General features: G+C 58.9%; 12 protein-coding genes across 12 annotated transcripts; 6 read left to right on the forward strand and 6 right to left on the reverse strand.

The window, feature by feature from the left end:
* Positions 1-32: 32 nt before the first annotated feature.
* On the reverse strand, positions 33-1,436 carry HGT10 (glucose- glycerol proton symporter; the record flags this gene model as incomplete). Its single annotated transcript, XM_056208750.1, has 1 exon — positions 33-1,436. The coding sequence occupies one exon, from the start codon at positions 1,434-1,436 to the stop codon at positions 33-35; it is 1,404 nt and encodes a 467-aa protein (XP_056064725.1).
* Positions 1,437-3,466: 2,030 nt separating this feature from the next.
* MVES1_003941 (uncharacterized protein) lies at positions 3,467-3,929 on the forward strand (the record flags this gene model as incomplete). The annotated part of the gene is made up of 3 exons (XM_056208751.1): positions 3,467-3,535; positions 3,565-3,703; positions 3,733-3,929. The coding sequence occupies 3 exons, from the start codon at positions 3,467-3,469 to the stop codon at positions 3,927-3,929; spliced, it is 405 nt and encodes a 134-aa protein (XP_056064726.1).
* Positions 3,930-3,949: 20 nt separating this feature from the next.
* Positions 3,950-5,704, reverse strand: MVES1_003942 (5-oxoprolinase (ATP-hydrolyzing); the record flags this gene model as incomplete). The annotated part of the gene is made up of 1 exon (XM_056208752.1): positions 3,950-5,704. One exon carries the CDS (start codon positions 5,702-5,704, stop codon positions 3,950-3,952), a length of 1,755 nt encoding a protein of 584 aa, XP_056064727.1.
* Positions 5,705-6,014: 310 nt separating this feature from the next.
* Positions 6,015-8,591, forward strand: STE11 (mitogen-activated protein kinase kinase kinase; the record flags this gene model as incomplete). Its single annotated transcript, XM_056208753.1, has 1 exon — positions 6,015-8,591. One exon carries the CDS (start codon positions 6,015-6,017, stop codon positions 8,589-8,591), a length of 2,577 nt encoding a protein of 858 aa, XP_056064728.1.
* A 51-nt stretch (positions 8,592-8,642) lies between these two features.
* SPF1 (putative cation-transporting ATPase 1) lies at positions 8,643-12,415 on the reverse strand (the record flags this gene model as incomplete). The annotated part of the gene is made up of 2 exons (XM_056208754.1): positions 8,643-12,345; positions 12,375-12,415. The coding sequence occupies 2 exons, from the start codon at positions 12,413-12,415 to the stop codon at positions 8,643-8,645; spliced, it is 3,744 nt and encodes a 1,247-aa protein (XP_056064729.1).
* Positions 12,416-12,455: 40 nt separating this feature from the next.
* On the forward strand, positions 12,456-13,411 carry MVES1_003945 (uncharacterized protein; the record flags this gene model as incomplete). The annotated part of the gene is made up of 2 exons (XM_056208755.1): positions 12,456-12,751; positions 12,778-13,411. 2 exons carry the CDS (start codon positions 12,456-12,458, stop codon positions 13,409-13,411), a joined length of 930 nt encoding a protein of 309 aa, XP_056064730.1.
* A 49-nt stretch (positions 13,412-13,460) lies between these two features.
* On the reverse strand, positions 13,461-13,889 carry MVES1_003946 (uncharacterized protein; the record flags this gene model as incomplete). Its single annotated transcript, XM_056208756.1, has 3 exons — positions 13,461-13,509; positions 13,535-13,558; positions 13,585-13,889. The coding sequence occupies 3 exons, from the start codon at positions 13,887-13,889 to the stop codon at positions 13,461-13,463; spliced, it is 378 nt and encodes a 125-aa protein (XP_056064731.1).
* A 39-nt stretch (positions 13,890-13,928) lies between these two features.
* On the reverse strand, positions 13,929-16,868 carry RIC1 (WD40 repeat protein; the record flags this gene model as incomplete). Its single annotated transcript, XM_056208757.1, has 1 exon — positions 13,929-16,868. The coding sequence occupies one exon, from the start codon at positions 16,866-16,868 to the stop codon at positions 13,929-13,931; it is 2,940 nt and encodes a 979-aa protein (XP_056064732.1).
* Positions 16,869-16,997: 129 nt separating this feature from the next.
* On the forward strand, positions 16,998-20,723 carry SSK2 (mitogen-activated protein kinase kinase kinase; the record flags this gene model as incomplete). Its single annotated transcript, XM_056208758.1, has 1 exon — positions 16,998-20,723. The coding sequence occupies one exon, from the start codon at positions 16,998-17,000 to the stop codon at positions 20,721-20,723; it is 3,726 nt and encodes a 1,241-aa protein (XP_056064733.1).
* A 37-nt stretch (positions 20,724-20,760) lies between these two features.
* Positions 20,761-22,296, reverse strand: MVES1_003949 (uncharacterized protein; the record flags this gene model as incomplete). The annotated part of the gene is made up of 1 exon (XM_056208759.1): positions 20,761-22,296. The coding sequence occupies one exon, from the start codon at positions 22,294-22,296 to the stop codon at positions 20,761-20,763; it is 1,536 nt and encodes a 511-aa protein (XP_056064734.1).
* A 133-nt stretch (positions 22,297-22,429) lies between these two features.
* YKT6 (palmitoyltransferase) lies at positions 22,430-23,270 on the forward strand (the record flags this gene model as incomplete). Its single annotated transcript, XM_056208760.1, has 4 exons — positions 22,430-22,621; positions 22,650-23,027; positions 23,054-23,164; positions 23,193-23,270. The coding sequence occupies 4 exons, from the start codon at positions 22,430-22,432 to the stop codon at positions 23,268-23,270; spliced, it is 759 nt and encodes a 252-aa protein (XP_056064735.1).
* Positions 23,271-23,347: 77 nt separating this feature from the next.
* On the forward strand, positions 23,348-25,247 carry MVES1_003951 (uncharacterized protein; the record flags this gene model as incomplete). The annotated part of the gene is made up of 2 exons (XM_056208761.1): positions 23,348-23,439; positions 23,465-25,247. 2 exons carry the CDS (start codon positions 23,348-23,350, stop codon positions 25,245-25,247), a joined length of 1,875 nt encoding a protein of 624 aa, XP_056064736.1.
* Positions 25,248-25,254: the final 7 nt, after the last annotated feature.

Here is a 25,254-nt window from a genome sequence, read left to right on the forward strand (position 1 = left end):
AGAAAATCAATAACGGATGAAATTTTACCAGCTTACGCCTCAGCGGTAGCTTCGTTATGCTCATCAGGAGCAAGTTGCGCAGGAGACTCTGCGTTTACACCCGTCTTTTCCGAATTTCGGTTGCCGTAAAGACCAAGCTTGATAGACTCCTGTTCGGTTTCTTCGGCAGTAAGCTTCGGCATGGTAGCAGCAACGCGCCAGACGGGGCGGCCCTCGACGTGCGCCTTGGCAAATATGACATCCATCTCCTCGAGTGTACGACCAGCGGTCTCGGGGTAAAAGAAGAAAATAATAGGAACCCAGATAAAGTTCATCAAGGCAAAGAAGAGATAGCAGCCCCATTCGCTCGAGTTTATAAAAATCGGAGTGAACATGACGACGGCAAAGTTCGACGCCCAGTTTGAGCAAGTCGAGAGGGAGACGGCAGCAGTACGGGTGGAAGAGGGGTTGATCTCGGGCGGGTAAATCCAGGGAAGTTGCAAAATGGTAAATGCAAAGAAGACAATAAAGATGTACAAACCAACCACGGCACCCTTACGGTCCTGTTTCGACTGATTGTCCGTGGGATCAGCACGCGCATCCACAGCGGCAAGACAGCCCATGGTAATAAAGAAGGCACAACCTTGACCGATAGCACCGATTAAGTAGAGGTTACGACGACCAACACGCTCGACAAGGAAAAACGCGGGCAGCGTAAAGATGGCATAAACGGAAGCAAAGATACCACCCATAATAAGCGACATACGACGACCCTGTTGCATCGTCTCAAATAGCACGGTTGAGTAGTAAATAGCGGCATTACAACCAGTAAACTGCTGGAAGAACTGACCCGAGGCACCGAGAAGCATACGGCGGAAGTTTTGCCCCCTGCCGTTCGTAAACACTTCGCGGAAACCATTCTTGTTTGTCGACGCGTCAATGGCCTCCTCCAAAATACGGATCTCTTCATTGATCGTCTCGTCATCGGCTTTTTTGCCGGCAAGCGCCTTCAGCACAAAGCGAGCCTGATCGGTTCGGCGTTTCGCAAGCAGCCAACGCGGAGACTCGGGGAGACCCCAAATCATAATAAGAATGAAGATCGCAAAGACAATCTGGAGTGCAATGGGGAAACGCCAAGTAAGACTTTCAATGCTGCCGGTCGCATACGTGGTACCAAACGTTATCCAGTACGCAAGCATGGTACCAACAGCAATAACAGAACCCTCAAAGCTGACCAGCATACCACGATACTCGGCCTTGGACATCTCAGATTGCCACACGGGGATCGTCGCAGTGTTCATACCGTTGCCAATACCGGAAATCGTACGACCAATAACGAATTGACCGAGACCCCATTTGCCAAACTCTTCAAATGCACTAACGGAAATAACGGTGCCAATAATCATCCAAAGAGATCCAAATTGAATGATGGGGCGACGACCCAGATATTCACCCATAAACAAAGCAAAGACAGCGCCAAAGAAACAACCAACCTCATACGAAGAAGTAACAGCACCCTGAGTGACTGTAGCATCATAGTTAGTGTGGTAGTGATTGTCTCCTGGGTGAAGGATGGGGCAGTCTGGGTAAGAGGCGCAAACTTCATTGTCATCAAACTGCAAGGTCGATGGGAACATTTTGTTGAATTGCGGACTCGTAATGATACTGGACATAAGCCCCTGATCATATCCGAAAAGAGAGAAACCAGTTACTGCGCATAGAGTAATCGCTACCTGGAGCTTCAGACCCCGAAGGCCATACGTATTTGTGCGATCAAATAATCCCAGCACCATAGTAGGACCAAGAGACTTTTTGTCGGGAAAGTGAAGACGACCCACCTTTGTTTTTTTAAATGATTTGGGTCCAATAAAAAAATAATGAACCCATGTATAGCGCGCGTTGGGTGACAAAACGTAAGCAAAAACGCTTGGCCGCTATGGACTAACTCCGTGCTATTGCGCGCCGCTCTACAACAGCGTGCATATTCACTAATTACAACACTGCATGTACTAAAATAATAATCACGTGAAATTTACACATATGCAAAGCGATTGGCTTCAGCGTGAAAGACTGATTGATCCGGGGTGGTGCCGCAGTAACCGCAGGCTATTGGGGGTCTGGCGCTTCCAGAATGCGGAGACCGGAACAGAGGCATTTTTAGTAAGATATGAAGGCGCAACCCCAACGTCGGTGCTAGTTCATGCGTACGACAATGTGGATTGTGGCCGTTGCGGCGTGGACGCTTGCGAGCGTGACGTGTGTCGCATCGGTGGATCCTGCAGCAGTTGAGAATGTGATTTCTGTGGCTGCAACGAATGTGACACTGGAGAAACGCGCCTCGCAGAGTAGGAAGAATGGCGCCTTTAAAGGCACGGCGACATGGTACAATGTGGAGACGTGGGAAGCTGGGTAGGTATTTCGTGGGCGCGACAAGGCACTAACACAATCGCAGGGCATGTGGGCAAGATATTGATAACGATATGCACATCGTCGCACTCAATGAGCCCATGTACGGCAACCTCGACTCGCAGTCATCTTGGTGCGGGAAGAAAATCCAGATTAGCAATGGCCTAAAGACACGCACTGCTGTAATTATGGATGCCTGTCCTGAGACACAGCAGTGTCATTACGGCTCTTTGGATATGAGCATGTCGTTATTCCAGGAATTCCATGACTTGTCGCTGGGCGTTTTTCCTATCACTTGGTGGATCATGGGCAGCAACAGTCCCCCAAGCAGCTCGGGCAATGGTGGCCAGAGCGGCAATGGCAATGGCGGCGGCAATGGTGGCGGCAATGGCGGCGGCAATGGTGGCGGCAATGGCAATGGCAATGGCAATGGCAATGGCAATGGCAATGGCAATGGCAATGGCAATGGCAATGGCAATGGCAATGGCAATGGCAATGGCAATGGCAATGGCGGTGACGGCAATAACAACAAGCCTGACCAGCACAGCTTCTCCCCAAGCCATACGAGCCGCCCAAGCCGTGGATCGTCGGATGATGCCGCTAGCATGTCGGCGAAATCGTCGAAATCGTTGTCGGCATCTGCAGTGTCTGCGTCTGCCGTTTCACGCGCCAGCGATATTGCCGCAAAACAATCGTCGTCGCGCGCTGCCGCGTCGCATTCTGCGAGCTTGGCAAGCGCATCGATTGCCACGAAATCAACTGCGTCAAAAGCTTCTGCGCTCAAATCATCGCGTATTTCTCAGAATAGCGTGAGCGCACAAAAATCATCCTCTTCCGCGAGCTCAGCGAGCGCTGCAAGTGCAAGTGCGGCGGCGGAAAACACAGTTGCGCAAGCGAGCAACCTGCAGAATTTCGTCAAAGTTCTCAATGGCTTATCCATGCTGGTTCATGCTGCCGCTGGGAACTAACGCTGTTTATAATTTGCCGCATGCGCGCGGGCGTCATGCAAACATGTATAGGTATGGGACGTTGTAGACTGAAAGCCGGGCTTTTCCATAAGTGGAGGTTTGCCACATTCGCCATGGCGCCTTGGCCACGGCTCTTGGAGCAACTTGCGGTGACGTACCTGAGCGGCTTCTTGGCGCAACGGGTACGTTGATTGCACATATTTGACCACAGATGAGCCGCTCGCCCGCCATTCTCCGTGCGGCCGATCGTATTCGTCACGAGATGGACCATTTGCCGCATCGGTTGGAAGGCAAGCCCGTGCCAAAGTATATAGTTCGCGACTTTGACCCGCCCGAGACGACCTGGATCGGTACGCAAGGCATTGTATTACTTATACAGACCATGGCGAACCCCACGATGAGCCGTCACCATTTCCTCTTTCCGGCAAGTACAGCGGCAGCGACGCATCGTTTCACCGGCAAAGCCCCGGCGCTCCGTCCGAGACGCAAGATCCACTTGTGCACGAACGCATAGAATCTGAGCAGCGCGCCATGGAGTTCCGCGAGCTACAGGAGCAACTACGGCGTATGAAATAGATGCAGCCAATATGATACCATTATGCTCCTAGTTGAAGCGTTTCCCAGTCTGCAAGACTGCCGCGCGCATTCGTGCACAATGCCCGTGCTGGCGCAGCAGCAGGCGCGTGGTCGGGCGAGCCGTATCCGCCGCCGCCTGGCGTCTGAATTATGATACGATCGCCAGCACCAAACTTGGCCGTGTTTTTTCCACCTAAATTGATCACGCGCGGCGGCACAAGGCCATGTTCATTGGGTAGCGCCATATCCCCGTCCTCCTCACGCCGCTGCTTGACCCAGAGATTAGCCCCACGCTTTGCATTCGCGCCGCCTTTCAGGCCGTATGGCTGGAAAACGCGGCGTTCAGAAAGGATGCTTACTTGAATGTCTGGCTCCAAAAACTCGATATCGCGCACGACGCCGTCGCCGCCACGAAACCTACCATGGCCTCCTGAGCCATCCCGGATACAGAACTCGCGCAGGTAGACGGGGTATCGGCGCTCAAAAATCTCGGGATCGGTGATGCGTGTGTTGGTCATGTGGGTGTGGACACCGCTGGTACCGTGCCAAGAGGGCCCCGCGCCGGAGCCACCAGCGATCGTTTCGTAGTACCCAAACCCTTCGATATGATTACCCTCAGCATCGCGGCCGCCCGTGCCAAACGTGAGATTATTGCAGTCGCCTTGGCTCGCGGCAGCAACCTCGAATGCCTTGAGCACGACGTCGGTGATGCGCTGACTAGTGAGCACATTTCCGCCGACGACAGCGGCCGTCTCGGAAGGGTCCAGTAGTGAGCCCTTGGGAATGCTCACCTTGATCGGCGCAAGGCATCCCTGGTTCAGCGGGATATCATCAGATACCATGCACCGAAGCGAGTAGATAATCGCGCTGTACACGACAGACCGAGGACAGTTCACATTCGCACACACCTCCGGCCCGGTGCCTTGAAAATCAAACACGGCCGAGCCGCTGGAAGCGTCGATGTCGACGCGCAGCTCGATCGGCGTACCATCGTCCATGTAATCGATGGCGTGGAGCTGCGTACGCTGCTGGTCTTTGGCAACGCGCCGCAGCAGATTGCGCACCGACAGCTCGGCGTTCTGGCGAATATGGTGCATGTACGCCTGTACGGTCGCGAGGCCCCACTCCTCGATCAGGTCGTTGATCAGCAGAATCCCCTTGTGATTCGCCGCAATTTGTGCGTGTAAATCGCTCTCTACATCGCGGAAGCATCGGCAGCCAGAGCTGCCGGGGTATCTCGCCGGCTCGTCGACCAGCAAGCGCCGGAGCGCTGCTTGGTTGTACGTGCCTTGGTCCACAATTTTAAACGACCGGATCTGCGCGCCCTCGTCAAAAAGCGTCTTGCTGGTTGGCGGCATGGATCCCGGGAGTATACCACCAATATCCGCATGATGTCCACGGCTGGCAGTAAAAAAGATAATCTCGTCGCTGTCCGGCGCGAAGACGGGGGTAATGCACGTAATATCAGGCAAGTGACTGCCGCCAGCAACAGGATGATTCGCCAGCAACACATCGCCGGGCTGAAATTTACCATTTCCGAACGCATGCATGTGCTCAATCTGGTACTGCACCGCAAAGCTCATGCTGCCGAGGTGGACAGGCAAGTGCGGCGCATTTGCGACCAGCGATCCGTCCGGCGCAAAAAGCGCGCACGAAAAATCAAGTCGCTCCTTGATGTTGGTCGATATCGCCGTCTGCTGCAACGCGCGCCCCATCGACTCTGCGACCGCCATAAAGCGGTTCGCAAACAAGGACAACAGAATGGGATCGGCCATGGTGCGGCAGGGCCACAATGCACCGTCTGGGGTGGAGGCCACGTTTTGCCGCGTGGCAGGTCAGCTGCTTGTCGCGTGTCGGCGTATCCTTGCATCCGTTCGCTGGGTCGGTTGGTGAAGAGGCGCGGAAGCCCGACACAGAGCTGCAGTGTCAATCCACGCACGACACGCGATCCTGCAGATCAGGGCTTTGGTAGGTGCATCGACTAGAGAACGACCTGCGCTTTTTAGCGCACGGTCGGCCAAAATCAATCTCGATCGGATTCAACTCTAGCGCACTGCGCTACGCTGCACTACGCTGCGCTGCAGTATGGAGACGGATGTATCGCATTGGTCGGTTCAGGATGTCTCTCAATGGCTTTGCGTGAATAATCTATCTCAGCATGCGCAAATCTTTCAGAACAACGACATTGACGGCACCGTGCTCTTGCAGTTGGACCAGCCCGTACTGAAGGAGATGGGAATGAGCAGCATGGGCGACCGTTTGCGTCTCCTTGCCGCTGTCCGGACACTATCGCGGCGCAGTCCTAGCGTTTCGCAAGCTGCCCAAATGCCCGCCCGCGCCGCGTCAAGCAAGTCAATGCTAGGCGGCCCGAAACTATCGCCGTTGAACTTATTTGGCGGGCGCTACGGCGATGCAAACGGCGCCGACGAGCACGCGCGGCATGCAGACCACAGCCCGTCTGTGCGCACACCGACTTGCATGCCCGACGGCACGTTTCTGCTCTCGCCCAAGAGCCCTGCGTTTTCCAAGCCGCACCCCACTTCCCGGCGTCCCAATACAGCCACGGGTATTTCTCCGCGCGCACGCCCAGGCAGCAGCGGCACAAACACGAGCAGCTACATTGGCACGCCAAGCACGGCGATGCAGCCAAAGCACCGCCGGCCCGCAACGGCGAATAGCGCCTCGAGCCAGGTAGGATACTCGGTCGGCCGCGGTGCTTTTGCCGCGAGCGCCGCTGCGAAACAGCGTGTGGCTGCCATCAGCGCGCCGTACAATCTGCGGCGCAACGGGAGCGGGTCGGACTCTGACTCGCGCGGCGATCCATTGACGCCTTGCACGCCCAGCTCGGTGAAATCCATGCGCCGCCCGCTGATCAAATTTGTCATGCGCGACGGCGCGCACCACGTAGTTGATGTCGGGGACAGTTGTGATCCAAGCGACATTCTTGCACGGATATTGCAAGCGTTTGGGATCGAGGAGGCTGGTCTGCCAACCTATACGCAGCCGTGGGCAATTGCGATGAATGGGATGGATGGGAAGCCAAAAATGTTGTCGGAGAATGAGCTTTTGACGGTGTGCCGTGCGCCGCACACATTTTTGCCCGTCACCCAGCACGGCCTCTTGCTGGATTTCGCAGAGCACTTTGATACGGGCGGCGTGACAAAACGCGCTTCTACTGTGAGCATTCTTTCTGGCTTGGGCGTGGACAATGCGTCGCAAGCATTGCTGCCCGTCCACCTGCTGCACACCGCCCGTACCGCCGTCGCTGCATCCGAGCCCCTGCTGCCGGTCGTGACAGTGCGGCGCAAGGTGCGCAACTTTTTCGGCCAGCGCCCTCCGTCGGAGCTGATTAGTTCGCACCTTGCCGAGTATTTCCCAAAAACGGACAGCTGCGAGCTGCAGCGCCACTCGCAGGGCTCGATCAAGCGCAAGGAAAGATATGCAGATCGCGCGCACGAAGGAGCGCGCGCGACAATACGCGCGCTGCCCACAGCATCGGTGCCGCCGCCGCAAAGCGCTCCGGCAGTGGTCTTGACGTCAACGACGGAAACCTTCTTTCCGTACCGCGACACTGCAAAAGATGATGATCGTGCGAGCCTTGTCACTGTCGACGAAATCACTCTCGATCTGGAGGAGCGCAACGCACTCGCGGCAGACAAGGGGGAATCTAGCAAGGTCGACCAGGACGGCATGCCCGTCCCGCTGAGCTCGTCGCTGCGCACGGCAAGCGCAGTGTCGCCCGCGTTTTGTGCACCGACAGCACCGCCCAAACGCGACGTACCGCTGCGCCCTGTGAAAAGCAGCATGCGCGTAGAAGAGGTGCCGCGGATGCGCTGGCACAAAGGCGCGTTGATCGGCGCCGGTTCCTACGGCAATGTATTTCTCGGCATGAACGCAAAAACGGGCATGCTGATGGCTGTGAAGCAAGTCGAGCTCCCGACGAACGAGGAGGAGACCACCAAACGGCGCAAGCTCATGGTCGAGTCTTTGGAATCCGAAATCACGCTCCTCAAGACCATCCAGCACCCCAACATTGTACACTACCTCGACTCCTTCCCCGACGGCGAATTCCTCAATATTTTTCTCGAGTACGTCCCGGGCGGCTCGGTGGTATCCTTGCTCCGCAATTACGGCCCGTTTGAGGAACAACTCGTTCAGAATTTCATCCGCCAAATTCTGCAAGGACTCAGTTTCTTGCACGCGCGCGAGATTGTCCACCGCGACATCAAAGGCGCCAACATCCTCGTGGACAACAAGGGCGGCGTGAAAATCTCCGACTTTGGCATCAGCAAAAAGGTTGAGAGCGGTTTGCTGAATGCGACAGGAAATCGCGATGCTTTGCAAGGGAGTGTGTATTGGATGGCGCCCGAGGTGGTGAAGCAAACGATGTACACACCCAAGGCCGACATCTGGAGTGTGGGGTGTTTGGTGGTAGAGATGCTCACTGCCGAGCACCCATGGGCCAACTTGGACCAGATGCAGGCGCTGTTCAAAATTGGGATGGGCAAGCCGCCAGAGATTCCAGAAGATGTATCCGTGTCCGCCATTGCTTTTCTACGGGCCATCTTTGAAATTGATTTCCAGCAGCGCCCCACAGCCGATGCGCTGCTCGCCCATCCATTTGCAAACCCCGCCGAGGAAGAAGGACTTTCTGCGCTGTAATTTAGGAGTGTATAGCTAGTGCTGCAAAACGACTTTCTACAAAATAGATGACTACGCTTCTTTTTTGTCTGCAGGCACTCCACCGAGCCTGCGCAGCTTTGCGGCGCGGTGCTGCTGGCCGACACGGACCATGTGCTTGGGCTCGACGTCGGCAAACTGCTTCCAAAACAGCTCTGCGATGTAGGAGCCTCCAATGTCCAGTAGCATCGTTCCAACGAGGTAGAGCTGGTACTCAAATGGCAGCTTGCTTAGCGCGAGCCACTCGTTGAGCTCCGGCACGACTTCCAAGACGCCGAGGTAGGCAATCGCGCAGGTACCCAAAAGCCCATAGTACAGCACCTTGTTTTCCGAAATGCTCTCGCGCCATGGACGCCCGATATAGTTTACCGTAAAGGTCGACATGGTCTGCGAGAGACTGAGCAAAAAGACACCGGTGTTGAGCAGCGTCGGCGTGAAGGTAGCCTCCAAATCAATATCGCCGGGCGCCTCGTAGCGGAGCGTGAGACGCTGGATAAAAAGCATGGTGGCAATGTGCAGCGCCGTCTGGGTAAGAATGGAGCCAAAGACGTAGACGTTGATAATGTTGCTCACAGGCCGCTCCGGCGCGAGTCGGTCGATGGGCCTGCCGCGGCTGATGCAGTAAAAGCAGGCCGAGACAAGCACGCCGCTCACCGTCATTTGCTTATCGCCCATCTTGATCCCATCCAGGTACAAGACACTCAGTGCGTACGCCTGGATGAGGCAGTTGAGCGCGAGAATCTTGTACATTTGGATGGTGGCCACCAGCGTGCACCGACCTTGGCGGATAATGGCGCAAATCGAACCGACACTGGAGAGCTTGCTCGTAAACGGCGCAGCGACACTCGCATCGCCCAAACGAATCTGCGGTGGGCCGTCTTCCTCTTCCTCGAGGCTGCTCATCGACGACGTGATGGTGGAGAGGTCGAAACGCGCCATGGGGTTTGTTGCGCGGCGCGCCGTCATTTCCTGCAGCGCCTTGGCGCGCGCCTCTTCGAGCTGCGGATAGGCTCCCTTCAGCGCAGCAGGCACGGGCGGCGGCGGCTGGCCGAAGCGCGCCGAAAGGCCGAGCTGCGCCTCGTACAGCTTCTTCTGCCGCTCGTTGTTCTGGTGCATCGCAATCTTTTTCAAGTCTTCCACAGTGCCGTCGAGAAGCGCGATACCGATATTGGCCATCTTGAGTGCGCCCACGTCGTTGGTACCGTCGCCGGCCATGAGCGTGATGTAGTTGTGGCGCTTGAGCACGCTCAGAATAAGCTCTTTTTGGCTGGGCGACACGCGTGCGTAGACAGAGGCGTTCTGGATGAGCTCCGCGAGCGCTTCTGGCTTGTCTTCGTACAAACGCAGAGCAGGGCCGGTAATGCACACGTCAAACTCGTCAAACAGGTGGCGGTGCAATGGCGCGTCGAGCACTTGGTCGCGAATAATCTCGTCGTCGGTGCGGCGCCACACAAGATCGTGCTTGTCGCCTCCTTCGCGCTTGTCCAGAATGACGGCATCGCGCACGACAATGTCGACTTCTTCCGCGACATGCACCGCCGTCAAGGCATTGTCGCCGGTGATCATCACACAGCGGTGGGCAGAGTCGTTGAGCTGGCGGAGCGAGTCGACGGCGTCGGGTTTAAGCGGGCAGTGAAGGACGAGGAAGCCGGCAAAAATGAGCGATGACTCGACGTCTTCGCGCTTGAGGTTGCGGAGCGCGTCTGGAGTCAGGTTCGGCAGGTGCTTGTACCCAAGCGCAATCACACGACTACCACGGCGCGTGTATTGGCGGTACATTGCGTCGTAGTTGGGCGGCAAAGAAGTAAACATGGGTTTCAGCGTTTCGGGTGCGCCTTTGACGCTTCCAAACATGAATTTCTTCGAGCTGCCCAGCTTCACTTCGCTCACCGCCGACATGCGTTTCAGCGCAGAGGAAAAGTGGAAACGGAGGCGGATATGGACGGCGCTGCTCGAAGGAAGCGGCGCATGTTCGCCCGGAACCACCTTGTCGCCTTTCTCTACCGTCCAGCCAATCGCTTCGACCGCGCGGCGCTCCATGGGATCACCGACGATGTCCGCGTCGACAATGACGAGGGCGTGGGCGGAAGCAATGGCAAGGACTGTGTTGGGCGAGGCGTGCGACGCAACTTCGAGCGTGTCGGGAATGGCGGCGTCGGGGTTTTTGAGCTCGCCGCCGACCACGCCTTGGACCTGGAGATCCTCCCCGGTAATGGTGCCTGTCTTGTCAAAGCAGCACACGTCAACGCGCCCTGCAAACGGAATGCGGAACGGCTCGGTGCAGAAGATGGCGTGTTTTCCAAGCGCAACAAGCGATGCGTTCACCGCCATGGACAGCTCCATGGGCAGCTCGGGCGGGACGACAGAGGTGATGATCAGGACACAGTCAAGGAGGAGCTTGCCTTTGGGACGCTCCATCTTTACCCCATTCACCCACACATACGCACTCGCCGCGACGGCAAACACGAGCAGAAAAGCGATAAAAACGAAACTCTCCCAGTTGTTGGCGGTGACACGGTTTTCATTGGTAAAAACCATAAGACGGATAAGGCGGCCTTGGGTAGTGCCAAAGCCAGTGCGGAGCACCACGGCAAGCGCACCGTGGTCCGGCGGAGAAGCGACGCCTTGGATGCCATCGCCCGCGGAGACTTGCAGCGCTTTGGTGCCGCCAAATAGGCAGTGCAGCCGATCGGCGCTCTTGTCATCCAGCGTGTCGTTGGCATCGCGCTGTGCCACGCATTCTTTCAAGAGGGGCGTGCTCTCACCCGAGAGCATCGCTTCGTTCACAATCGCGCTGCCAGACAAGAGGAGGACGTCGCATGGGAGGGCAGAGTCCTGCTTGGTGCGTGTGACACTCATCAGGTCGCCCGGCAGCAGATTCGACGTGTTCGTCTCCTGCCACGTTCCGTCGCGATACACCTGCACAGTGTACGGCTGGATAGACATGGTGCGAAATTCGTTGAGCGTGCGCTGGCGCTGGAACACAACCGTGCACTCAAACGCAACCAGAGCAAAGAGAGAAAAAAGGGAGGAGTACCAATACTCGTCGAGCATCCACAGGCCTACGCAGAATATCTGAAAGACGAAAAACGGCGCGACGGCATGCTCGGCAAACAGATCGAAAAAGCGCGGCACGGGAATCTCGAGCACATTGTCGCCGTACATCTTGCGTGCGGCAACCACACCCTCTCTACTGAGCCCTTTGCTGCTCATAAAGTGGCCCATGGGCGGCTGGACGTCGGCTGGGTACAAGAGGCGGCGGAAGGTAGGAACGCGAATGTCTGGGGACGCAGTGATGGCCGTGACGGGCGCTTTGGAGTCGGGGTACGCGAGAACGTACTTGTCCGCCTGGTACACAAATGAGTACTCGGGCTGCTCGCCTTCGCGCCTCACACACTCCAGCGCCACGATCTCGCCGTCGCCTTTGTGTGGGTGCGGAAGGACACGCACGATATCGGCCAACTCAATACTCTGCACGTTCGACGCTGTGATCCGCGTGCGTGCATGGATGCTCCAGCGCGTGACAAGAAAAGTGAGCGCATTGATACTCACGAGCGCGACGCTAAACACGAAAGACCACTCCTCGGAGCGAATCCATTCGTCGTACTTGAAATAGTACGCATACGCAAGCAATGGGTACAAAAAGAGAAACGGCAGGACATAGAGATGCAGAATGTGAGGGACACGCTTGTGCAGTGTCACACTCACGACCTCATCCGACTGCACAGCAACATTCCTGCGGTCAGCAACCACACCCGCACCTACATCGTTGCACAAGGTACGTGGCGTCGCGCCCGTTTAGTCATAGCCTTGGTTTGCTTCCTCCACGCGGTCCGCCTTGCTACCATGAGTGCCGGGTGCGGTGCGCAGCAGGCACAGCAGGCACAGCAGGCACAGCGCTCCGCCGGGCAGCAAAGCACCGATACCAAGCACTATCCGTTCTGGCTTGGCGGTGTTGCAGCGAGTATTGCGGTGTGCTTTACGCACCCGCTTGATTTAGTGAAGCTGCGCATGCAAAATTCGCCGCAAAAGACGACGGTATTTGCGCTGCTGCGCGATACGCTACAAAAAGAAGGGGTGCGGGGACTGTATATCGGCCTCTCGGCAAGTATATGCCGACAAATGACGTATAGTCTGACAAGGTACGTATCTCGGCCGCTTATATCAGATTTGCCGCGTACGAAGAGATCAAAGGGTACATGCTCCGCCAGGGCACCTACGGCCCCGTCACGATATGGCAGACGATTGGTGCTGCAGGGCTCGCTGGCGTAGCCGGCGGCATTGCAGGGAATCCTGCCGACGTCGTGCTTGTCCGCATGACCAGCGATATGTACCGCCCACCAGATCAGCAGTTTCGCTACACAGGCGCACTCGACGGTGTCGTGCGGATTGTCCGCGAAGAGAGTGTAAAGACTCTGTTTCGTGGCATCACACCGAACGTCGCGCGAGCAATGCTTATGAACTCGTCGCAGCTCGCATCGTACGACTTTTTCAAGGAACTGCTCAAAAGCTCGGGTTGGTTCGTGCAGGGGGGGCTGCCACACTATTTGTGCTCTTCACTCCTCGCCGGTACGGTCGCCACGACCATTTGTTCGCCAGCAGACGTGATCCGTGCGCGAATGATGAACGCGCGCAGAAATTCCAACTGGCTGCATAATCTTGGCATGTCTGTGCGCCAGGAAGGATCTTTGTTCCTCTTCCGCGGCTGGCTGCCTTCCTGGATGCGTCTCGCGCCACAGACGGTGATCTTACTGACAGTCCTGGAAGAGTTGCGCGCGGCTGTAGATTATGTACGCAAATGAGCGTTGTGCTATTTCAATTCGTCTTTTGCGTTTGGTTTGCGCCGCATGCTTAGGGTATTTCGCGCGTGTGTCCGTAGTGCCGCGAATGGCTGCGCACTCTGGTGCAAGTCCGACAGGATGTACGGCTGCCGCTGCCGCTCTCGTGCGCTACCGTTAGCAATCTGGGTACATACAGTACGGCACGCTGCACTTTTTTGGTCAGCGTGGATGGCAGCGGTGCGCGCGGCGCTTGCATATGGTCCGACTCGACCTGGTCCACCGCGTCGTGCAAATCCCGCAGCCCTGCTTGGTTTCCCGCGAGCTGCTCGCGCTCGCGCTGTTTTTGGCGCCGCTGTGCGGATTTGGACCGTACCGCAGGAAGTCCTGCAACACCGAGCTTGATCCGTGCTGCACGCTCTCCCGCGCCCTCGCCCAGCTGCGCAGCAAGGGACGAGCGCGTTTTTTTCGTGCGCTTTTGCGCGCGCTGCTTGCCCGTCATGGCGGGAAAAAAGGCCCGATCTACTACCCGATGCCGAGGCTACGGACGCGGCGAGGCACTGTGCCCGGGCGTGCCCATGACGATCCGGCCATTGGCATGGACCATGGGCATGGCCGATGGCGAGAGTGTCATGGACGCCCGCCGCGCTGCTTGATGCAAAGTATGTACAGAGTGCATAAGGGGCAGTGGCGGCGTTGAGCGTGTTTGAGAAGGCGTGCGCGGCGGCGTGCGCAACGACGCGCACGCCGCGCCGCCCAAGAGCGGCGAGCCCAGCTCCAAGAAAGGGCTCGCGGCCTGCAGCGAGACGTGCAGCATGCTTCCGTCGTCGTCGACAGAGCGCAAAAAGCTAAGCAGCTCTTTGAGCGCGTCCCACGCCCTGTGCGACTCGAGCTGATGCAGGACGGCGGCGTTGAGCTGCACCGCTGTTTCCTCGTCCTCCAGCTCATGCACGATCAGCAGGTATATCCGAGCAGTGTCCCAGTCTCCAGCTTCGAGTGCGTGGCGCAGCAGCGTCTGTGGGCGCCCCACCACGCGGAACAGGTACGGCCAGCGCGCAGCCTCGGTTTTTCGCGCGGCGCGCACAATCACAGCGAGCGACTGGGGATAGTGGTCGAGGAAATGGACAATGTTTTGCAAAGCGTGTGGATTGGGCTCTGCACGGTCAGCCTCCTCTTCGAGCGCCGCGTGCAAGAGGCGCTCGAGTGCATGCGCAAAGTAGCCGAGGTGGCGAAACGGCGCGGCAATCTCCACAGCTTCTTCAACGCTGCGTTCGTCGAGGTATACACGCAGGAGCTGGTCGAGAAAGAGGGCTGTTTGGATACGCTGGCGAAACGTGACAGTATCCAGCGTGCGGCGCACGCTGGCGCACGCTTCGGCGCCGAGCACGACGCCGTAGGCAAGGAGGATACATACAGGATACATGTGCAGCGACAGCGCGGCGCTCGAGGCAAATTGCCCCGACTGCAGCATGGTGAGCACGTCCGGCCAAACGGCCAGACTGTGCCCGTCGTAGCCCCACAGCGAGTTGTGCAGTGGCCCGCGTCCTTGCAGATTCGTCCAGTAGATCTCGGTTTGGTGGTGCAGAATTTGCAGGTCGTAGCTGAGACTTTCCTCGTCTGCAAGCGACGGCTGCAAGAGCACGAGCTTGCCGTCGATAAGAAAAATGATGCTCGCGACGCGCAAGTCGTCGGCTGGATTGCCGAGGGTCTGCTGCGTCGGTGGGATCATCCAGCTCATGGCGCGCACACGCGCAGGTTCGCCGACAATCCCGTCGAAGGAGATGCTTCCTGCGAGCTTGAGGCGAATGTGTTCTTTGGTAGGCGTGACCAGGTAGTGGTACAGAGTATTGTCCGTCGTGTACACGAGCAAACTGGTATCAAACGACGCACAGACCACGACACTTGCGGGAAGCACGACGAGATCAAGCAGGTGTGCATTCGAAAGCGGCTGGTCGCGTGAGTAGAGCCGCAGCTGGACTTCGCCGTCGCAGTCGCATGCAGCGATGAGCACATGCTGGAACCAGAGCATGCCGCCGCGCACAAAAAAGCTCTGCTCTTGCGCGGCACTTTCGTACAGCTTCCAGCGCCCCGACGCACAACTGAAATGCGCGAGGCCCTGGCGCCCAGCAATCGCGACGAAACGGCCGTCGCTCGAAAGCGTCGCGTAGCGAATCGGCCAGTGCACGGTGAGGTACGCAGCAGGGAGCGGCACATGCCGCCACGCATCGTTCTCGGGCGCGATCAAGCTGCTCTCGCGCTGCTCGCTCCCGCGGTAGATAAATACACTGTCGTCGCTCAAGGCGAGTGCAACACTCGCCTGGTCAGGCACCATTTGCGTCGCACTGGCGGATTTCACAAACGGAATGCAGTAGACGAGCGCATCGCTCTCTGCAGACGTCGACACCACAAACAGCTCCGTGCCTCCCGGGCCCCAAAATGCAGAGCGCACGCCAAACATAAATGCGTCGCGAAAGGTGCGTGTCGCAGTGTCCCAATCCTCGCGGAAGCTGTGGTAAAGAAGGTGGCCAAACGTGCTCCAAACAGACAGGCCGCGCTCGAAGCCCACAAAAAGCGCGTACCCATCTGGCGTCCACGCAAGGCTCAGTACTTTGCCCGTTTTTTGTGCAAGCGCAAGCGTATGGGAATGCGCGGGCTTTTCAGCAATGCTCTGGAACTCGAACAACACCACGCGCCCGTCCTCGAGGCCGAGCGCGAGGAGGCTGAAACGTGCATTGACCGAGAGCGCACACGGAGGCGCACTAGCATCGTCCCAGAACTGCGTGCCAGACCACACATGCTCGTCCATTGCTGCTACATAGGCATGTGTGGGCGTACGCCATACAAACATGCCCATCGCGCGCGAATACACCACATCTGTCACGGCGCCCTCCGCAACCCACGGCAAGGAAGAGAGGAGCGTTGTTGGGCTTGGTGCAAGCTCGCTCCCTGGCCACCCAAGGAACTGGACCGCGGGCGGCGCGCGCGTCGCAAGCAGCAGCCCATCCTCGAGCACGGCGACGCTTGTAATTCCGGGATCGACTTGCAGGGCGCTGTGAAAAACAAGCTGCACACCCTGCAGTGCACGCCGCATAGACTCGCCTGTACCGTACTGAAACGCGGCCTCAAGTGAGGCTGTTGCGGGCGTATAGCTGCTATCGCCGTACATGTACACGCCCTGCTCTGTAGCGACGACGTCGTAAAAAAGCAGCACATTTTTATCAGTATGCACCACAATAGCGTTCGTATCATAGTTCCAGTCCGCCCAGACGTTTTCCCCGTGCTGCGCAATGCTCTGTGCGCTGCGCTCGAGGGCTGCGAGCAGCTCGCACGGCCGGCCGGACCACACAAGGAGCGCAGTGGGAGTCAGCGCCAGCCAGTATGCACCATCGCGTGTTGGTGCTATGTGGATGGCGCTGTGTGCAAGCGCTATGCCCGCCGGCGCCGTGGTGAGCCGTCGCGCATTGGCATACGGCCAGTACATGCAAAGAGAAGACAACCGCCGCGCCGATGCACCCCCGATCCACGTTCTGACATCCCGATCCAATACCGCACCGTGCCGCTTGGTAGCATGCTGCCAGCACGGGCGAGTGAGCGGGGGCTGCGCTCGAGCATGCGTGCTGCGCGTGTAGCGAACGATGCGGACGTGCCGCAGGAAACGCCCAGCTACTTTGCACAGCGTGGTGAGAACGATCTACCTGTAGCGACGCCTGCACAGCTCACCACGCCACAAGCCGAGCACTCGCTGCTCGAGTTCGACGACGACCCAAAGAAGCGCATGGAGTGGCAGACGATGCTGCGTTCCATGCTGGAGAGCGAGGTGCTGAGCTCGGAAACGAAGCGGATTGCGTCCGCAGACAGGTCGTCGCCGCGCGAGTTTATGTACCAGCTATGGCTCAACATACGCGCCGTGCAGTACGGCGATGCTGCGCTGCACGACCGCGCAGAGCGCGAAGAGAGAGAGGTCAAGGCGCTGCGTGCGATGCTCGTTCCCGCACTGGTGCAGGATATCCTCGCGTACAAAGCCGACGGAAGTACAGAGCCCGATGCGGCGGAGCGGACGATGGGCCAAGTGTCTGCGCTGCTGGAGCGCGTCGATACCCTCGACGCGCTCTTTCCCGCACGTCGTGTCCTCTTGCACGAGTTTCCCGATTGGGCTGCGCCGCATTTGCAGCACAAGCTGGAGGCGCTGTACGCGTGGTTCAACACCACGCGCTCGCTGCGCGAACAAGGCCATCTGCTTGCGCAGTGGAGCGGCTCGTTTAAAGAGCTCGGGAGCAAACAGCGCGCGAACATGGGCGGGGAGCTCGTGCGCGAAGCGCTCTTTTTCGAAAGCGTCTTCCGCGAAGCGAACCTGCACGAGACGTTTGAGCCACGCACGCTGCACTCGCTCAACAGGCTTGTGCTCAAAGCCAACGGCACCCTCCGTGCTTTCCACACACAGTTCGAGGCGATGCAGTTGCCGTCTTTCGAGCGCGATGTCCTGCCGCTCATCCAGTTTCCCATGTGGCTTGCCAAAGGCGCGCTTCAGCAGCGCCTCGAGTACTCGGACAAGCTGCGCGAGCCGAGCTTGCTCCTCGTCGAGTCGCTTTCCGATGATTTGCGCGCGACCATTGCGCTGGCGTGCCGCATGAAGAAGCAGTATATGTGCAATACCGTCCCGGAGCAGTACCGCGGCTGGGACTTGCCGCTGGAGTCAGACGATGCGTTCGACGCGACAGTATGCTCCGCGCTTCACTTCTTCTTCCGCCTCTTGCATTTCCGCCTGAAAAGCAACATGCAGTCGAAAGAAATCGACATGCTCGAGCCAGAGTGGGACTTTTTCTGCTCCGCCGTGTCGGTCATCCCCGGCGGCGACACGATTGTCGCGCATAAAACAGCGCGCATGACCAACCGACTGTTTGCACGGATCATTGCACCGTTCCAGCGCGAGTTGCAGCCGCCGCAGCCCGGCACACCGCAGCGCAGCGTGCAAGAAACCACGCGCACGGTGCACGGCGTGTTTAACAGCGAGCGTGTGCGCAGCAGAAAGCTGCTTGGCTTTGCACGCAAGGTGCGCGGCCGCCTCGAGAACGCCGCCGAGTACGATTTACGCTCGCTGCGTGAGCGCGGCGCGTACGACCTAAGCACTTTTATGCAAACGCTTCTCAAGGCAGACTACTTCCTCGTGTACACGGGCAGCTTTGAGGAGCACGGCGTGTACATCTTGGCCGAGCCGAGCCTGCACAACAAGCCGTACATGATCCACGACCTCTTGTTCAAGTGCATCCGCCAGTCGCGCGGCGAGGCAAGCACCCACTCGCCAGAGAGCCCGACGGAGCGATGGCGAACGACACACTACCTTTTGCTCTTGTCGCCGCGCGATCCGTTCCTGTGGACGGGCAAGGTAATGACTCTCCCTCTTCCCTACATCAACGTCTCGCTCAAGGACCAGCGCCTGCGCCTCGTTGCCGACGGCCCGCACGAGAGACTGGAGCAGTGCAAGCGCAATTTTGTCTGGCGCTTTGCTCCCCACGGAACGCGCGCCGTAAGCGGGCACCACTCCGCCTTTCCGCTGGCCACGGTGTACGAACGCATGGCGCACTTGAGCATGATCCAGCACGAGCTGAAAATGATGGACAAGGGGGGCTACGTCCTCACCGACACGCTCGTGCATTCCGTCCCGTTGATCCGCCAGCGCATGGTCGCGATGCGCCACAAAATTACTGCCTTGGACCGCGCCAGCTGCGACGAGCTGGTGCATACATGCTTTGGCATCGCCGTCGACCAAGGCGCCCGTGCGCTGACCTACATCGAGTCTTTCCGGCTGCGCCGCCAAATCTCACAGGCTTTGGCGCGGCTCGCCGTGGAATGGATCACGTTCATCTGCGACGACTGCGAGCCAACCGAACAGCGCACATTTAAGTGGGCAGTCGCCGCGCTCGAAAATGCCATGACCATCACCAACGGCGACAATATTTTCCTGCTTACCGAGAAAGAGTTCCACATGCTCAAAACTAAGGTGTCCAGCTGCATGGCGCTCCTCATCTCGCACTTTGACATTCTTGGCGCGCGCACGAATGCGGCGCGTCTGCAGGAGGAGCAGCACGACGGCGCTGCAAAGGTACAGGAACAGGAACAGCACACCCCGGAAGAACCCAGCACGTCGAGTGCCTCTGCGCGGCGCTTTGCACGCACGCAGGCACAGGAGGAAGCGCGCCATGCCGCGCTCGCCGAGCTCCGCCTCGTCGGCCGTGTTCTGGACGATACGCGACTCGAGGACCAAGGGCTCCAGATGCTCGCGTCCAAGGGTGTCCAGATACGCTGGCAGCAAGGGCGCTTCATTGGCAGCGGCACGTTTGGCACAGTGTACCTTGCGGTCAACCTCGATTCTGGTGGCCTGATGGCCGTCAAAGAGATCCGGTTCCAGGAGCTGAGCTCTACACCGAACCTCTACAAGCAGATTCACGACGAGATGAATGCGATGGAAATGCTGCGCCACCCCAACATTGTTGAGTACTATGGCATCGAAGTCCACCGCGACAAGGTGTATATATTTGAAGAGTACTGCCAGGGCGGCAGCCTTGCACAGCTTCTCGAGCACGGCAGATTCGAGGACGAGATGATTTTGCAGGTTTATGCACTGCAGATGCTCGATGGACTCATGTACCTCCATGCCAAGGGCGTCGTCCACCGCGACATTAAGCCAGAGAATATCCTGCTCGACCACATGGGCGTAATTAAGTTTGTCGACTTTGGCGCTGCAAAGGTGCTTTCTACCAGCTCGCGCACGCTGCAGCGAAGTCGCATACCGGGATGGAACGCAGCGCCCGGTGGTGTGCGCGCTGGCCAAAGCCTGCAAGGAACGCCCATGTACATGAGCCCAGAAGTGATCAAAGGCGAGCAGAGCGGCAGGCACGGCGCGATGGATGTGTGGAGCTTGGGGTGTGTACTGCTCGAGTGTGCTACGGGCTCGCGGCCATGGAGCCAGCTGGACAATGAGTGGGCGATCATGTTCCACATTGGCATGGCTAAACAGCACCCGCCGCTGCCAGACGAAGGCCAGCTGAGTGCGCCTGGCATTGATTTCCTGCGCGAATGTTTGACTATCGACCCGCACAAGCGCCCTACTGCCGTTGAGCTCCGCAACCACCCCTGGATCCGCGCGCTGGTCGACGTGCTGAATGCCAAGAGCGAGCCGGAGCCAGAGGCCGGCGCATCGACCTCGCCGAGCGAAGGAGCCATTTCCCCGTCCAAAACGCCTGGCTACGAGGCGCTGATTGCAGACAAGCAGTACCGCCGCCAAGATGCGCAGATCAAGGCGATGCTCGAGCCCGAGTCGCCGTACTCGGCGTCATAGTGTACAATAGAAAACCGTTCTACCTACAACAACCTGGCTATGTATGCATCCCCCGGCAGATCAGGGGGTCGTCCGAGTACAGGCCAGCGACCATAAACGTGCCGCGGCCTCGGTACGTGGGATCCCACGAGACGCCAGAAGAAGAAGCTACAGAAGGAGCATCGGGCGTGTTGGCACCCTTGGTTATCAGCAGAGACTGCACGGTAAAATTGTGCGCTGGGGTGAAGCCCAATTCGTTTGCGGGCGCGGGCGCTTGGTCCTTGGGCTGGGCAGGGTCGTAGTAGATCTGGACGACCCAGCTGGGGGCGGTTCCGTTCCCTTTCAGCGATTCTTCCATGTCGAGCGCCGAAGGATGGCCCGCAGTGAGAATCGAGTAGCCCTGGAGGGGGTCTTCAGGAAGCACGTCTGCGTCGTTCTGGGGGGGTGTGAGGAAGACATTGTCCGCCAAGAAGGGCACAGGCAGCACGAGTGCCTTGCCCAGGCGCTCAGCGCGTTCCCATGTGGGGTTCTCGGAGAGGACAGGGTAGAGGAGGACGGCGGCCATGCCCGTTTCGCCGAGGACAAGATGCTTCTTGTCGGGGGTGAGCTGGATGCCGTTGGCAAACTTGATGCCACTGACGACGAGCTCGGTCTCGGTACCTGCCTCGGCGGCGCGCCAGTCGTACCCATCGTGCGCAGCGATCTCGTCGTCAAACGCAATGTGCGAGACCCAGCCAGAGCCGATCAGATCCTCCGAGAAACTTACATAACTGGGAAACTGGCCGTCCACATGGTTGCGCTCAAACCAGCGTGCGGCCCAGGAGCCAAAGACGCCGCGGACCATCTCCACAGTCGCGTCGTACGGCGAGACGCGATGGAAGTACACGTGCATGTTTGATACCAGGATGCGGTTCGCGTCAATGGGCCATACGGCGTCGGCGCCGTAGGTGCCGACGGGCGTGAAGATGGTGCGCACAAATCTGCCGCGCCATCCGTCGTCGGTGCGGTCCATGTCAAACACCTCGATCGTCGACACGACGGCCGCGTTGTTCACGACAAAGATGCGCGCAGTGTCCTGCGAGGTGGCATGAACGTTGATGCCCAGCGGGTGGAAGCTGCGGTCGTCGGGAAAGTCGTCAATGGGAAGCAGCTGGGGAGTAGGTGAGTTTGATGCTTGGTAGTCCAGGAACCACAGCGCGCCGCGATACTCGGGCGACTTGGCGGGGCCAAACACAATGTCCCATTCAGCACGGCCGGGGTCGCAGGCAAGGAGCGCGACGTCGAGGGTCGTATCGATTTTGACGTCCTCGCAGAACTTGGTTATTTGCACGCGCGAAGCAAGCTCGTCGCTGTATGGGAACGCTTTGGGGTCGGGCGTGGGGTCCCCGCGCATCGCCATGCACTGCGGCGCATTCTCCCCATCCATGCCCCGCACCCAAAAGGGAGGGAGCGCTGGGCGCACCGAGTGCGAGAGCATGTGCGTCACTCTGCGACGGCTGTACACCTCCAAGGCCAAGTATGCAATGATCGCAGCAAATGTGGAAATGAGCGCGATGCCCGATTGGGACAAAAAACGCTGCAATGCACGCCCCATGGTATGAGGAGCACAGACCGGCACGGGCAGGGAACGCGGCCTACGATGACTAAGTGCGTGCTCGGAATTGTGGAGGACGGCCGAGTAGGGAAGCCATCGTGGATCGGGGGTGTGCAGCCACTCCCTCGACGATATGTGCGTGCGCAAAGAAAGACTGACGACAGGAAACTCTGTAGGTGCCCAAGTGCTAATTTCAGTTAGTGTGGTTATTTTTGCGAGCCAGGCGGGCCAGTCCGCCGTGCCGCTGATCAGTGCGTGGGACTTAAACTCTTTCTCCTGGATCCAGCGCAGCACTGTCCAGGATATGATGGCGTTCATGGGCAAGGTGCGTGCACACATGCAGCTGACCACAGACGGTCGCGGAGCGGACCTCGCCGACGCAGCGCCAGTCGATCCAAGAGAACAACTTTACTGCGCATGTGCACGCACGCCCGGCCGTCGACGGCGTTACCGGCGTGCTGGTCTCGGACAGCGAGTACCCCGTGCGCGTCGCATATTCCCTGCTAAACAAGCTCCTGGACGAGTTTATCGTGAAGGTGCCGAAAGCCAAGTGGCAGGGACAGGTAAACCAGGTGCTCTTGAACGGCGGCGTGCCGGCCAAGGGCGAGGGAATTCTGCGGAGCAGCGAGTTTCCTCAGGCGCAGGAATCGCTCGCGCGCTACCAGGATCCCCGCCAGGCGGATGCCATTTTGCGTGTACAGCAGGAGCTGGACGATACCAAGATTGTCTTGGTGTGTATAGGGTCTACTAACCGCAGCACAATACCATCGACTCTGTGCTCCAGCGAGGCGAGGACCTCGATAAGCTCGTGGAAAAGAGCGGGTCGCTCAGCCAGCAAAGCAAGATGTTTTACAAGTCGGCTCGCAAGGTACGTGACACACGCCAACTAACCGCAGCAAAGTACGTATGCACACGCGCTTACCCAGATTCGTGCTGTGGGATCATGTAGCGTCGCAGATCTGGGAAATATGTAGTCTCGCGCTCCTAGGAAGTACCGCTTGGCACCTGCACACCGCTGCACACCGCCGCTTGCTTTTGCGCCGTCTCCCGCATGGCCGACACGGCGCGCGCGGCGGAGGAAGCCGACGCGCTCTTTACACGCAAGAGCGTGCGTGACATCGAGGCATACGCCTCCGAACTTTCGTACGTTTGCTCCCACTAACCATAGCCGCGGCGCGAAGGAGAAACAGCACACTGTGCGTGCACTCGTTGGCGATCACTATGGCGAGCTCCTCGGCGTCGCACGCACAGTGGTAGATATGCAAAAAAGCATCATTGCGCTGCAGCATGTGCTGCGCCGCATACCGCAGCTACAGGCGCACTACGAAACGCACGCAGCGCGCCATGCCGCCGCCATCCGCGGGCCAAATGCACCGTCGAGTTTACCGTACGGCGCAGCAGCGTGTACGCTGCTCCTTGCCTCCGCGCCGGAGATTGTACAGCGCACAATGCAGCGCGGCGCATTCGTGCATGCTGCATGGACGGTGGCAATGGCCGAGCGCGCCGCCGTCGTTTTCCGCGACACGCCGCAAACGCGCCCAGACGCTGCGTTCCACGACCCACGACGCACACTCACCCAGCGCGCAGCATCGCACCTCGGCGAAGGAGACGCGGGTCATGTGCTGGAACTACTTGCGGTACTCATCGCGCTTGGCGAGCAGGAGATCCTTGCGCTGTACCTCGCCGAACGCCTCGCATTCCTGCAGCGCGACTCGGCGCCGCGCCTCGTTCCTGCGCTTCAGCGCGCGCTGTCCCTCTTCTGCGACACGCTCGCCATAGTACACAGCCTCTTCTCATCACGTGGCAACAAGGCGAGCCCACTCGCGACGATGCTCGCGGCGTGGCAGCACACACACGACAATACCACCGCGTTCTTCCAGCTGGGAATGCCGCTGCTGCATGCAATCGTGCCGCCGGATTGTGCGCCGCTGCTCGTGCACCTTCCACACACGCTGCGCGCGTATGCACCGGCCTATTCTCTGCCCAGCGCGTCGGAGATTGCGCGGCAGTCGGATGCATGGTGCGAATCTGCGCGAGCCGCAATCCTCGCCATTCTCGCGCCGCTCGTACAGCACACAGACGAGTTGGATACGATCGCTGCCGCGCGCCATCTTCTCCACAGCGATACGCCGCATGCCGCGGCGCTGTGCACGGAACTCGGTACACTCCTCGATACCCAAACTGAGCGCCTGCTCGCCTCTGCACTTGCACAGCTCACCACAACATTTCGTGCGGTCCTCGGCGAAGCGGTTCGGCACATGGAGGACCCGCCGCTAGACGCGCCGCTAGACGCGCCGGCGTGGGGCACGGCAGAACTCGCGCGGTGTGTAGATCTACTAGAGGCGCGACTGCACGCCATGGAGGCACACGCCTCTACAGAAGCGCTGGCCCGCGCGTGGGACACTGTCGCTGCCGATCTCGATGCAGCGGCAGCGTCGGCGCACGCACTGCCTGCACAGTCCTTCCTCTTGCGCCTCTGTGCAAAGCTCGTGGACATGCGTGGGTCATTCTTCGCTCCTCTTCATGCACGCGCCGCAGCACGCTGTGTGGGCGCGCAAGTCAGAAGAGCACTCGCAGTGTACGCGAAAGCGCAGGGAGCAGAAGCGCCGATGGACGCGCCCTCCGCGCCATTGTTTGCTGCGCTCCTCTCGCTCTCGCGTGCACAGCTGCATGTGCTGCATGCACGCCCTGCCGACCCACTGCCAACGTTCCTCGATGCCTACAGCGCGCGCGATGCGATCCCAAAGGCGCAGCAGGCGTGGGACGCCGAGTTTCTTGCGCTTCTTGCGCGGCGCCCATGCAGCAACGACAGCGTCCTCGCTGCAGCACAGCGCCTGCGTCTTGTCCTGCCCCCGTGGACTCTTGTACACGCGCCCGATAGCAAGCCCACAGCACGGCCCGCGCGCGGCATTCAAGCTGCGCGCGCCGCGCCGCGCGTGGGATTTCCATAAAACGTCG

This window comes from Malassezia vespertilionis, chromosome 9 (genome assembly GCF_029542925.1).
Source record: "Malassezia vespertilionis chromosome 9, complete sequence".
In the NCBI taxonomy this organism is placed as follows: Eukaryota; Fungi; Basidiomycota; class Malasseziomycetes; order Malasseziales; family Malasseziaceae; genus Malassezia; species Malassezia vespertilionis.